At 43.6% G+C, this 14,196-nt stretch overlaps 1 protein-coding gene across 5 annotated transcripts in view; it reads left to right on the top strand.

Moving 5' to 3' along the window:
* Positions 1-14,196, top strand: part of FGF13 (fibroblast growth factor 13) — a 272,223-nt gene that overhangs the window by 153,557 nt on the left and 104,470 nt on the right. For 4 of the 5 annotated variants that reach the window (XM_046939966.1, XM_015278206.4, XM_046939965.1 and 1 more), the window contains exon 2: positions 13,573-13,740. The exons of the other annotated variant lie outside the window; for it this stretch is intronic. In XM_046939966.1, the coding sequence (XP_046795922.1) occupies positions 13,575-13,740 (166 nt within the window). In that variant the 5' untranslated portion in view covers positions 13,573-13,574. The remainder of the gene's footprint in view (positions 1-13,572; positions 13,741-14,196) is intronic. 5 annotated transcript variants of the gene reach the window in all.

Raw genomic sequence — 14,196 nt, 5'->3', positions numbered from 1 at the left:
AAAATTTAAACATTGGCTGTGCAGTGGTGCCTGGAACAACTCCTGTATGTTGTGTCACTGCTCTGTGGGGTGGGCACGAGTGCCTGTGAGAGATTAGTTCTTAGGGCTCAGGCTTTAATAGCTTTCTGTGTGTGATGCTGACTAAGCAGGATGAATTGACAGTGTTTTAAAGGCCACTTGGGAGGAAATCAGGGACAGGTTTTACAGTGCATTCCACTGAAGGAAAAGTTGGGTCAGCCAAAGAAGTGTGGACTTTTCTAACAATTTCAGTGTGAGGAAGAAGTATCCTCACTCACTCATCCATCCACTCACCCATCCAGCCATCCATCCAATCCACCCACCCAGCCAAAGCTCACAATGAAGTTGTATTTCATTTGTGCTAATGCTAATCATCAGGGATGTGTCATCAGCATGGGGTCATTTACCAGCAGGAGGTGAGCAATGAATTGTTAACTATGGACCTGGCAACCTGTGAGAAGGCAGAGGGAAGAGTATGGAAACAGGCACTTGCTGTAGCCTTCATACATGTCAGCCCAAGCTGATATGGACCCAGGGGTCTGTGCAGAGCTCTCCATTATCAGAGGATTCTTTGAGAGCATAAATGAATTAATTGCAAAAGGCTTAGTGACATCAAATCAAAGCGTAATTGCATTTGCTGTGTCTTCCAGGAGGGAGAAATGTGGAGATGCAATTAGCGATGAACCACACTTGACATTTTGCCCTCCCTGTTCTAAAAATGCATGGAGATCACTGATGGTCAGGACCCTGCTTTTAAATTCCAATCCTGAAGGTGTTTGGTATTGCTTTTGAGGCCCTTTAGGATGCTAACTTCCTGTGTGGGTGTGCTGCTGCCATCAGAGATGATGAATTGTGTGTCATCCTCCCAGCCTCTCTACCCCATCTCTCAGCTCCCAGTAGTATGGTCATAGATCTACGCAGACCATTCTGCCCCTGCCCTGAGCAGAAGAGCATCACTCACGTCCCTGGGAAACGGTGAACTCCTATAGAGAGAGTCATGGAGTTGACTCTATGAAGTTTTCCCAAAGGCTTGTCTGGCAATATGGTTCTGCTGCCACTGGTTTGTTGGCAGACATTGGCGTGTTTGCTTTCCTCCTCTCTGGTCTTCAGAGCAATTTGGTTGCTGTTCATTACCTCAGCTCTCTACCGAAAGGCTGTCATTTTTATTTATTTTAGTATTCTACTTTCTATTTTAGGATCAAAAAGGAAAAAACAGTGAGCAAAAAGAATTAAATGCAAGAAGTTTTTCAGAGAATGAAGCCTTTGAAAATTAATTTTTTTCTGCGGTTTAATTTCATGGGTGCACAATTTCTATTACACGTAGGACAATTGTGTTGCAATAACTGTACAAAAAATATTTATTTTAAATCTTGTAATGTGTTATTTATGGAAGCGTTATACTTGTAATGATTCACTTACAGGGCTATTGTGACAACGGGAACTTATCTTAAATATGGGAATTTGGAGTATAAAATAGTTAATTAACAATAAGAGAATGAGCGGTAAGAGAATAAAAGCCAGGCTTTGTATGGGTTTGAATAACATAGAAACTGAGATGTCATAATGGAGGAAAAAAGACTGAACTTCTGCGGGAAGTCAGATACTAATGTGGTTTCTGCACCTCATCACTGGTAATGTAATCATTGAAAAACCTCTTAGACTTGGCAGGATTGACTTGGAGAGAGTTATGGTTGTGAAATAGTGAATGGGATCCCTTGCAACTGCGCAAGGACCAGTGGATGACTAAATCCTGCAGGGGACTTTCTTGGGAGTATCAAACTACATTTGCCAGGTGCGAGATAATGTCAAGTAAATATTTAAAGCTGTAATCGTGCCATGGCATGTTAGAGGATAAAAAAAAATGCACTGAAAGGGAGTAGGATGCTTTCGTTTTAAATAGATCATTTAAATGAAGGAAAGCATTCCTTCATTTTTGAAGTTTGTCCTCCAACATCAAAGAGATGTCATTGTCTAGATGCAGTGTTCATCTGGTGAGAGATGTAGGCAGTGCAGGCATAGTCCTGTGGCTGTTGAGAAGTGCTGTGAAGTCTCAGGTGTGCTGCAAATACACCACCAGGTGTTCTCCAGCTGCAGCTTTGATTTACTGTGATTTTGCAACCATGGTGCTTCCATGTTGTGCGTGGACAGGGCCTTCCCTGCATGGAGGTTGTGGCGCTAAGGAGTTCTGATTGAGCTTGGGTAAGAGTTGCATGGTCAGGTTGCAGCTGAAACAGTGCTGAGTGTGGGTGGTGAGGAGGTGGGGGACTCTGGAGAGCATTTGTTTAAGCAAGTGTTGAACTTGTGTTTATGCAGCTTGTGTCCGATTACACTTTGATTCCCTGCAAGCTTCTGTGGAGCTCTTAATTACCTTATGTTTCTTGTTCTGGGTCTCTGCTTTGCTGTGTGTGGCTGGATATTTACTGAAGGGAACGAGTGTTGAGATCTTAGCCTCCTTTTCCCTAAAAATTCAGCCAAATGCCCATTATTTTCACTTTTCTGAGAATAAACAAATGGAACACAGTGACCGTACAACATGTCAGCTCTCCATACAGCTTCTGTTTTGCTCACCCACAGCTATTTCAAGTGCCTTTCCAGGCAGTGCCCGCAGCATGACACTTTGTCTAGCCGTGATGTGAAGCTCAAGCCGTTCGTCAGACTCTATTAATACATGATATGCAAAGCATTCCTGGAGAGAAACTTCAGCGCAGATCTGTCAGATTTGGCCAAGGGAAGCTCTCTTTTGTTGTCTTACCTGGTGGGAAAGAATGACTTCTGATGGGTAAAGGCAAGGTCTGAGCCCCAGCGGCATGAGCAGCCCAACGCAGCTCTTGGCAATTGAGTCAGAGCTGGTGGCAGCTCCTCAGCTGTGAGATACAACAATTACAGCAATAATTCAAGTCAGAAAAATTGACAGAGCCATTTTATTGTGTGTGAGAGTGACAGTGAGTCATCTCTGATCAGTGCGTTCAGCAGCCCGGAGATCCATGGGCACCCAGGACAGCCTCATCCCACGTCTGCATGGCAGCTCAGGACAAGGAGAAGCAGCTCAAAGTCACTATCTCCTTCCTCCTAGAGATGGCTTTGCATGGGTTTGGTCCCAAGAGACCAAAGCTGGGACCTGTTGGAGGCAGATTGGGGTGGGACAGCATCTCTGCTGCCTTTGTTCCGTTCTCCTTAATGTGGGGCATAGTGCGGCAGTAAGAGAGTCAGCCTTGTCAGTTGTGTAACTGCTGGAAAATTAATAGGTAAGGGCAGGCAGAAATGCTAATAAAGTTTTACAGAAGTCTCTTTAGAGTTTCATTTCAGGAGCACAGTGCATCGGTAACGTGGAAATTACGGGAGACTGAAAAGTAAAAGGAAAGGAGGATTTTTTTTGAACCTACAAAGACCTCATTTCTTAAATTAATTCTACAAGAAACCTTTAAAATGTCTTTTCTGTTCTCCAGCAGTCACTTGAGATGCAGATGAAGTCGTGGGGGCTAATATTAAAAATAATACGAGTGCTTATGTGGCACCCAGGGCAGGGAGCAATGGAAGGACTCCAATACAGGTAATTAGGAACCGTGCAAGTACTGCTGAGCTCACTCTTTGCAAAATTGAATTGTCCAAAGCAGTGCGAAGCTCAGTAATGAGTGTTTGCAGGACCTACATACTCAAGCACTTGTTTTGACAGATGTATGAGCCAAGTTTTCAAGTATTGCAAATTGCTCTGAAGCTTTTCTTGATGTTTTTTCTTTCCTATTTAACTGAAGGTGGTGCAAATCCACAAGTTTCAAACATCTACAGCAACAAAAAGCCCTTTCCGCATTTGCAAGTGTTAGAACCAACTTCCAGAATAAGCTTCTAATTTATTTTGAGCAATGTAAAGGCCCAGTAGGCATAAATATGGTAATGGCACCAAATAGTGATTTGTGTCTAATACAGATGGTTTCAAAGCAGTACAAAATGGGACTGTGGTATCCCTAGGGACCGCTCCCCAACTCCAACTGTGTGTTAAAAAGAGTGGCTTTCACCTCTGCTAAAATGAAGACCGCTTGCTACATGCTAGACCACTAGAAGATAGTTGATGCCTCAGTATTGACACGATGTCTTTTATTCTCAAAGTGCCATTTGTCTTTGCTACCTTTGATAGGCTGTTACGAGCAGAGAAGTGCATTATTCATTCCATGCACCAAAATGTGAAATGTGGTGATTGTTTCTTCATAGAGCTCTACTGTGCTTGTTACCTTGGGTTACTCTTTATAGCATTTACATTGCTGAACACCAATGCAAGTATAGGCAATGTAATGTAAAGATATATAGACATAAAGGCAACAAACCCTACTGTTATTTCAGTTTGACCAGAATAGCTTTATTTGATCATTTTGCCATTTGCTGTCCAAGAGAGGGGCTGGGAGCATCATGCTTGCTGTGATGCAAGCAGCCTGGGGTCCTGCTGTGTGCCCCTCTCATCAAACAGGAATAAATGGACAGTGAAAGTCCTCCTCGTATGCTCCCTGACCTTGCTTTCATTAGCCAAGTCACTGCATGTTTGTGCTCACAGCAAGGCAGCAACATCATTCCTGCTGTCCATGACCGTAATTTGAAGTCAGGGTGAATGGAAATTATTGTAGTTCTGGTGCAGTTAAGCTGCTTGTGGCCACGCTGTCCACTGTGTGGAAGCACCACAACGTTGTACAAAAGGAAGTTGGGTGGCTGAGATTGGTCTCGATAGACAGAACATGAAGCTGCTCTCTCTGAGCATGATCATTAAGGTGGGTGGTAGCAGGAGATCATGTAGCTTAATCTTGTGCTGATTTGGCATGGTGCTGATTAAATTGATTTACAGTGAAAAGCAAAACCCCTCTGTGTATGTGCAGCAAGTGCACTGTAGTTGTACAGCAGCGATAGCATCAATGCACATGGATTTGAAGGATGTCCAAAGGGATTTAGGTTAGTGTAGAGATGGGAAAAAATACTCTCAAGCACCAGTGCTGAACGTTTGTCAAATGAAGTTTTTGAAGTGTGGTCCTTTTTGGGAAGAGGAGGGAAAAAATGGTATTGTTGCACGTCCTTCTCAGATGATACTCCATTCAAGTGAATACAATGGCTTAATGCTTCCTGGGACAGAGGAATGTAAGTAAGTTGGCTCATGGTTAAATTCATTCAATCGCATCTTTGGTGTCAGAGAGCTGCTGGCTGCTCAGGCAGTGGCTTCTGCAGGAGGTGCTGTGCAGGCAAATATAGATGGCAGTGCAGGCAGCAGCTTCTCTTGGTTGTATGAGTGACTCCGTTGGGACTATGGTTGGATTGTGTTCTGAAGGGTGAACAATTAACTGGAAAATGGAGTTGCAGAAACCAATTGTGGATGGAGTTAAGTTTAACGAAAGCTTTAGCACAAGAAAAGAGCAGCAGGAGAAAACTGCAGTCTTTCATTGGGCTGTGTTACAAACGAAGTGTTGTCAGTTTGTAGGTTGCTCCAAAAGTAGTGCCTGCTATTTATTTCCATGGATACTACAACAAATACAAAGAGTGCAATAACACTGTTTGATAGAGCAAATTCTCAACTACACAACACTGTTTTTCAACATACCACCATGAGCTATGTATTTTCACCAGCAATGAATAAGAGCCTGCGTGCTGTGCTGGTGCAAATCTACCATCCCACCAACATACGCCACTGACATGGGCCAACATAATGAAACAGGAGGTATTACTTTTGGAGCAGCCTTCATATACATATACGTGTATGTTTAGAAGAGCCTCCTGTTTCATTGAAGCAGCAGCCCACAGGTGCCCACTGCCTCCTGAGGCAGTGCAACCGTGCTGCTCTCCCTGGCACGCCAAGGGTTTTCACTCCTACTGATTAGTTTTCTGTGCTTTGGTTTGAAAGATTTCCTCGGAGGCCATTTCTCAGAACAGCTCTTTCTGTAATGGGTTTCAATTTTAAAACACTTCATTTCTTGCCTCCCTCCTTTTGTTAATCCACAGTAAATGAGGCAAATAATTGGGAGGTGTCACCTTCCTGAATGGCGCTTCCATTCTTGCCCCTTTCTTCCAAGCAAAATGCCCAAGAGCTGCAGCAGTGGACAGCCTCTGAAACAGAATTTTGGAGGACTGCTGCTGTTCATCTCCTGCTTCCCAGGAGGTATGGCTGTTCCTACTTTCAGGTTTCCAGGAGAGATTTGGTCTTTTATTTGAGGATTTTGTTGCCTTTGGCTGGGTACTGTTCCTTCCTCCTCCAAGATTATTCTGATTCCTATCAGTGTTACACTTTTTTTCCCTTCACCTCAAGGGAAATTTGTTTCCTTTTTGTAGCTCTGGTGCTGTCAATAGATGCTTTATAAATAGCAAGGAAAGCTACAGGCATTTCTATTTCTGTTGGCTTCTTTTGTCATTTTATTCTCCCAGCTCCAAATAGGGCTGCATTAATAAATAAAGTTACATTGCACAAGAGCATTCCACTGTTTCATGGTTGAACTAGATGATCTTAGTGGCCTTTTCTAACCTTAATGATTCCATGATTCTGTGATTCATAAATAGTGAACCACAGCTCTCCAAAGCTCTCCCATAAGCTGTCAGCTTCCCACTCATCACTGGACCATCCTGGCAGCTCTCTTGCAACCTCCTCTTGGCTTTCACCACAATGTAAGGATATTTTCTTAGGAACAGAGGCATTCCATGCTTCTTCTCTGGCTCTTTTAATGGCAGCCAGAACTTCATGCATTGCAGTGCCTTTTGGTGGTCGTGCAGTCAGGAAGGGGTTGTTCAGCTGCTCTCCAAAAAGCGACCCTAGTAATGCTGTGGGATTGCCTACAGCTCTACACCTGTCCGTGTGCCCATGGCTCTCAGCAGATGCTTCAGAGCGATGAATCGTACACTGTGAATTACTATCTCATGTGTGGTGGTGCATGGAGCAGCCCACCTGATTGGAAAGCAGCCAGCTTGCGTTTACTTTGGCAGATGGGGAAAGCAGAAAGCCACTCGGAGTAGGCAAGGATGCAATACTGATTCATTCAGTGGCAAGCGTGGCGAAGTGATGAACCGAGCTGCGGAGCTGAATTGGTCCGGCGTAGCCAAACTGCAGGTCTGGTAGCTGGGGAGGAGAAGACGGTGGGCCTACCCTGCTTGTAAGCAAGTTGTGGGTGTTGCTCAGGCCCTTGAGGAGCAGGGGTGTGCATCCTGACCACACCTTGCATGCAGAAGACTGAAAGCACCACCTAGCAACACCCAGAGAGGAAAATGCAGCTGTCCCAAACCAGAGTAGAAAAGCAGTTGTGGGCAGCTGCATCGCCGAAGGGCCAGAGCAGCTGGGAAATAAGGCTGTGTGCAGAATGCAGTGCCTTTTCTGCATGGGGAAAGAGAAGCCACACTCTTAGTAGAATTTTCTGATGTTGGATGTCATTGTCTTTGGTGTGCACAATGATCTAAATACAGCCTTATCTCGGCTCATCTTTTCAAAGGATAACAGCCTATTACTGCTAGCTGTTAATCCAATTACTCTTTTAGGTCAAGGGGGAGCGTTCTGTGCAAATATTTTGAGGAGACGTGGAAAAAATTACTGTGTGTGTTTGACCCAAAGAGTGCATGTTTCAGAAATGTTCAGCAGATCAAAAAGTTTAGAAATTCGTACTCCTACTGAAAGAATCATGCTCAAAAGGCTTCAGGCATTCAAATTTGATGGTAAGACAAGGAGGAATTCTGTCTTGCTGAGGAGAAATCTGCCTGCAGATGCACTGGAGCAGATTTAAGTGGGTTTTGTGCCTGTTTTCTGGGGATTGAGGCGTCACGGTTGGTGAGCCAAGTTGGACCTCCTGCTTTGCTCATGCTTGTCAAGGAACGGCTCTGCATCCCCTCTCACAGCCTTTTGCAGGAGGGATTTCTGATCACTGCTTTGCTTCAGTCTAGGCCCCCAAGTAGGATTAGGATTTGTCAGATATCTGTGGGGATGCAAATGCTGCAGCGTCTGCTCTGACTGCAGCAGCTCGGTTCTCTTTGGATATTGAGATCTGAGCTGGTGTGGTCAGCTGCTGCTGCTGGGAAAGTGTGTGAAAATGATGGTTGCTGTGGGATGGGGAACATCCATCTCCCACCATAGAAAAGCATCTGCTATTGATGCTCTTCTTAGAGGATCTACTATTGAATCCCCAAAGCCTCAGCTCTTAATAACCAGCACAATCTAATTCAGATCAGCAGCATGAAACATCATTAGTTCAGGTAGTAAAATCTCTCTGTTAGACAAGGAATTTACTTCTCCAAGACTGTAAGTATCAGAGTTCTTCCAGTCAACTACTGCCCATCCCAAAATTTATGCTGCACTTATGCATACCATGAAACTGTCCAGAAAAAGTTTGTTGCATATTAAAGTTAGCAAATGCAGCTGCACCAGTTCCCTTCCTGTTCCCTTCCTTTTCCCTTTTTTACTGACTTGTAAGGATTTTTGTGCCCCAAGTTCATTGTGGTGTTCAGGTACCGAGCAGAAATCACATCTTCATCTGGAATAGAGCAGGGAGAAAACAAAGCACAAATGAAAAGGAGCAGAGGAAATTGTTCTTGCACATATACCTAAGAGCTTTTCATCAGCTTCTTCAATGTGGAAGTGGTATTACAAAAAAATACCCCTCTTTCCTCCCTGTTCACTGTACTGCATGCACTGATTTAAGCAAGCTAGGAGGATTTTGTAAGGTTTGTCCTCACAAGGAGCCGAAAGCAACTTGATATCCTAATATTTTCCCTAAAAAGGGGGGGAAAAATAATCCTACATAGGTCTAACCATCCTCAGAGGCTGTGGTCACATCCCTCCTGACCCTTTCATTTCTGTGGGTGGCAGAGGATGAAGGAGCTGCTCACTGAGCATCACTGGTGTGTGCTGCTGCCCTTCATATTGTCCTTCCAAAAGAGTTGTGTTGGGAAAACGCTTTTACTGTTGCTGTTGTTATAACTTGTTCCCTCGTGCCAAGGAGGCGATTTTTTTTCTGTTTCTGGATGCATGACTTAAAAGGTGCTCAAATTGTGTTGAAGGTGGAATGTAGAGCTCTGACTTCAGTCCCTCTGAAATGCCAGAAACAAAGTAATCTATTGCAAGTAATAAGCATCTTGAGGCTGGCAGCATGTAAAAGAGAATTAGAAAAGCAAGGGAACCTGAAGGTGGAAAATCATGTATCTGGTAATGACTTGGAAGGCCATTCAGGGAGGGAAGTCAACATTGGTCCACAGAAGCACAAGAATTGTGTGTTAAACTGTGTCACATGTACCGGCAGAGTCATGGAATCATTAAGGTTGGAAAAGACATCTAAGTTCATGTAGTCCTACTGTCCCCCTACCACTGATACTGCCCACTAAGCCTGATAGGAGCATGGAGATTTCTCTTGCCTGGGTGCTCAGACCTATTTGCTCTATGGCTGCTACAGCCTTCTGCTAGCACAGCTGAAGCCTCTTCTTGTGAGAACTAGGGGGAAAAGAAAGCTTCCTTGCAGCTTTATTAAACTCTGAGTTATATCACAGATTGCTCAGCTGGAACCAGAGTCAAGGCCTATGGACAGGCTTGATGTTATGGTTTCTGGCAATCCTAGATGCAATGTCCTGAAATGAAGTTGGACGTAAAAGAAAGATGTAAACCAGCAGCGTTTATTTAGCTGGTGTGATTATATAATGTAAACATGTTTGAATTTATCCTGAAAAGCATCCTGGTGCGGGTAGTCATCTTAGAGATGGCTTTCCTTTCTCTCAGCAAACCTCATGGGAAGAAAGGAGCTTTTTCTTTATGCTGGCTTGATGTCAGTGAGCTTTTATTATTGTAATTATTTTCATTTTTTAAACTCAGGAATGTGCTGCAGAATGATATTTAGCAAGTTAAATGTTTCCGTGTAGGGAACACAATGGTTACTGCAGCTATCTTATGCCAACTACTGAACAGATTATTTTCATATATACATAGTTGCTGTGTTTTCAGTCTCCCCCCACCAAAAATAACAAAAAATAAAAATAAAAAATCCCAAAAATAGATATATGTGAAGTTGTGGGGGTTTTTCTTTTAACACCTTCCAGCTGAGAATCTAAGAATATTAGTATCTTAATCACCAATGTCTGAATCTTGACCCTGTTTGATTCATGAGATGATGGATGTGCAGACAAATGAGGCATCACGCCCAGGGGGATGGAGTTAGGGTGAGCAGCTGCTGAAGGATTGCGGAGGCATAGCTGGATGTGGGAGGCTGGCAGGATGACTGCACATCTGCCCTCAGGAAGATGTCCAAGGAGATGTAGATATGCCTCAACAGAAGTTTCTTCTAACTGCTCTTGAGGACAGCACCCACGTGATGGAGCATCTGCTGGGTTTCTCGTGGGTCTTCTGCTGCCCTTGTTGAATGTGGTCCTGGCTCATGATTTCTCCCCACGTTAGCTGATTTAAAGCTAACTTGTGTGTCTGCGTGTTACACCACAGAGTGTGAGCATATCCATTACAGCCTATAATGGAGGGAGCCAAAGAGTAAAAGCAATGTCATTTGCTCCACATAGCACAGGATGTAATTACTGCTTTGCAAGTTTGTTACCTCCCTAATATTTACTGTCTGTTACCTCCTGTAGTGGGTGTGTAATTGCTTCTGTTGTTTGCAGAATCATACCAGATTCTTTCATGATATTTCTCCCATTTCCAAATGGTTTATTGGCAGGTGTTGAACAATGACCCTTTCATGGTTGTGCGCTGCTTACTTTCAGTCATTGAAATGGACATCAGCTTTTCAGAGCTTTTTGCTTATATTCTCTGTGGCTGTAGCTTCCCAGTGGATTGGTGGCTTGCACCCATATCTGAGGTCCTGGAGCTGTCATTTCAGTGGCTCCATGAGGGTGTCTGGCTGTCATCACAGCAGGAAAATGAGGCTTTGGGGTTAGGGTTTTTTTTTTTTTTCTAGTTTTGCCATAAATTCTCCTTCTGACTTGAGGCCATTCATCATGTTAAGAAAAGGTTTTAGCTGTTCCTGTCAAAACAGTGGTATCAATTATGTTACCCATACATCATCCCAGCATTAAGGCTTCTTTATAACTGTGATTCCTTGTATTTGCACCACATACCAGTGCTGTGGTATGATATTCCTCAGAATTTGGGCTCTTTAGCCCTGTGTTCAAGTAACCCAGTGTATGTTTGCTGATTTTAGCATGTTTGTCATTTGTTGGAGTTGTGGTTTTCTCTGTGGCTTATTCATGTTGAAGATAATAATCTGTCTGCAGGTGATCAGAGTGTGTAGGTGAGTGGCAAGGGGTGAGTTAGATCTTCTCTACCTGTCTTAGTGAGCTTACCTGAGAGAGGGATAGACATGCCTAATGATGCCAAACAACTATTTGTCAGACACACGATAAAAAGAATTGGTCCTTGGAATTGGCTTGCAGATGTGTGAGCCGTCTGAACTCAGAGCAATAGCACCCAATGCTAAGCAGCTCTTGTAGCTGGAGTTGGTCCTTACTCCTGTTGCAGGTAATCACCAGTAGCTTGTTCTCCCCTATTGACCCTATTAAGTGGCTGATTCTTCAGCTCCCACAGCTGCGTGGGGCTTCTCTGGAAGGGCTCTGCCACTCCAGGGGCCAGCCCAGGGCCATACCTCTTACTCGAGGCTGTTTGTGACAGCGGGACATGCTCTGCTGCAGATCAGCCAGCTTGTTGGCAGAAGGTGGCTGTGCGTTTCACTCCTCTGCTGGCTATCCATGTTTCTTGATGCACATTATTCTTTATCCCTGTAAATGTCAGAAGCCTACGCGCAGTAGGCTTCTCATGCTGTTGACATTAGTGTCACTGCACACAGCTCACTGGTGGCCTTGTGCACGCTCCTGCAACTACACCATCTTCATGGTGACTTCTTGGAGGACGGACCCATCAGGGCTTGTTGGTCCTTGGCTCGTCTTGGCTGCTGTCAGTGTGTTTCATGAACATGTGCTTAACCTTCAAACCAGCCAAAGCGAAACTGGTACTGTTAAAGGAGCAATTATCCAGCAGCCCAGGCCTTGTGCTCCAGTGACCTCCTGCTCTTTTTTGAACCGTTCGTGCTTTTCTATTAAATCGTACATCTCTTTTAGTGGTATTTTTTGTGGATTATTAGTCTGTGTTAGTGGCACTGCGTGTCGTCTAATGAAGCAACAACCACCGAGGTGCTGAGTGTCTTCTGTGGATTAATTGAGGTCTTAAAGAAGGTGACTACCCACTGTGGAAAGATGCTCAGCTTGAATCATTTATTTATTTCCTAGATACATTTTTTTTTTTCCTTCTTTTACTAACGCCACTCTTGGTAGGAGATTAAAAAAAAAATCAAGTGAATGAAAGTGCAAGAGGTTCATAGTTGTTGGGGGAACCCATGTTTAAATCTGGCAGCTTATGTAATTGATGATGCATTCACAGATATTTAGGAAACAGTTGCGTTGCTTGGATTAGCAGCCAGCACTCCCAGAACCATGAATGTCTACACGGCAGTGCTGCCTCTGCAGTTATAGCCCAGCACGCCAAGGGTTCCATTTCTGATCGTTGGGTTTTTTTTTCACTTATTTCCTTGGAGTAGTTACATATTTATTCTATTTGCTACGTGGTTGTACAAGCTCGGCGTGATTTTGGCTGTGGTTCTGTGTCTGTGTATTGCATTAGGAATAATGAGCAGTGGTTACAGACTGTCCTTTTAAAAAGCATTTAATTTCTGTTCTTGAGTGATGATTTGTTGCTTAAAGCTGCAAGCTGAGGAACCTTGCTATCTCCGTTATTAAGGCTTCATTTTTAGATAGTGGAAAATTGTTTTAATTCTTTCTAGTAATGCGACGCTTTGAGGTAGCGGGAGCTTTCTGTATGCTCTATATTTTATCTTTTTACCATGTAATGGTCTGACTCCATTCAGAAACTGCTTCAGACTGCGTATCATTTATGTTATTAATGGCGGTATTGATTTATAAGATCAACTTGAAAAAACGTCTTGCTGTTTTACAAGAAAGCCGTCAAAAGTATTAATGTGCTTTCTCTTTTTACATCTACTCTTCTACCCACTGGAAATGGTGATCAAGTCAAATGTCAGTGGTTTATTATCCTTGCTCTGAGGAACTGTGTGTAATTACATATGCTGATAAAGGCATGTTCTCTTAATGTTGGGGAATAGATACGCTGGTGCTGTATTACCTGTAGACATGGAATGATTGCTCCTCAGTGTTAACGAAGAGATGACCTGTGGCTAGGCTGCAACAGCATGCTTTGTTTTTGTTTGTTTCTTAACCTGCATGCAGAATAGATAGGGGTGTTATAGGAGAACAAAGGTTTAGGGGAGAACCTCAAGTGTTGCTTTCTGGAACAGTTATTCTACTATTAATGCAAGCTGCATGAAACAATATAAATTGTTGATGTTTATGAGAAGTGTTTATAAAAGCATATATTTTCCCCATCCCTCTACCATCACAACTGAGATGCTTTAAATTTGATTTTCCTTCCTATAAACCTTTCTCTCCCTCCTTTCTTCCCCCCAACCCCCGACGTTATGTAGTTGATTTAATTCTCTAGATTGCTTTCCTCAAGCTCTAACTTGAGTTCATTTTGTTATGTGGTGACCACAGTTATGGATGACGCTCCCCCTGGCACTCAGGAGTACATTATGTTACGGCAAGATTCGATCCAATCTGCGGAATTAAAGAAAAAAGAGTCCCCTTTTCGTGCTAAGTGTCACGAAATCTTCTGCTGCCCACTGAAGCAAGTGCACCTCAAAGAGAACACAGAGCCCGAAGGTTTGTGGCACTATGGATCCATGTTCTGTTTGTTTCTATTCTTTTTCCATGTATGTCCCTAGAATGTGCTGTGTGTTTCCCAGCCTGTGTCAGTGCAGTGCAACTGATGCGGGAAGCGTGATGCACTCCATGTCCCCCTCTGCTTGCCTGTTAGTGTCTGATTCAGCTATCACAGGAGACTCTATATAGCCATGTATGGTATCATTCTAGACGAGAAGTAAAATGACGCTGCTTTTTCTTAAATAAAGTTTGTTTGTTTCAGCTCTCATCATTACACACTGCCCTTTTTTTGGCTGCCAAAAATTGCTTGCTACTTCAACAGCATCAATTGCTATTTAAACAGCATCAATTCCAAGCTGGTTCTTTGTAGTAACATTTCTGAAGCTGCACTCTGCTGAAAGTAATGGCACTTAGGCTCGGATTCAGCTTGTCCCCAGCACCTTTCACTCCATAAGG

Source organism: Gallus gallus, chromosome 4, assembly GCF_016699485.2.
Source record: "Gallus gallus isolate bGalGal1 chromosome 4, bGalGal1.mat.broiler.GRCg7b, whole genome shotgun sequence".
In the NCBI taxonomy this organism is placed as follows: Eukaryota; Metazoa; Chordata; class Aves; order Galliformes; family Phasianidae; genus Gallus; species Gallus gallus.
The sequence above is the reverse complement of the archived record's forward strand: the minus strand, read 5'-3'. Positions and strand labels throughout refer to the sequence as shown.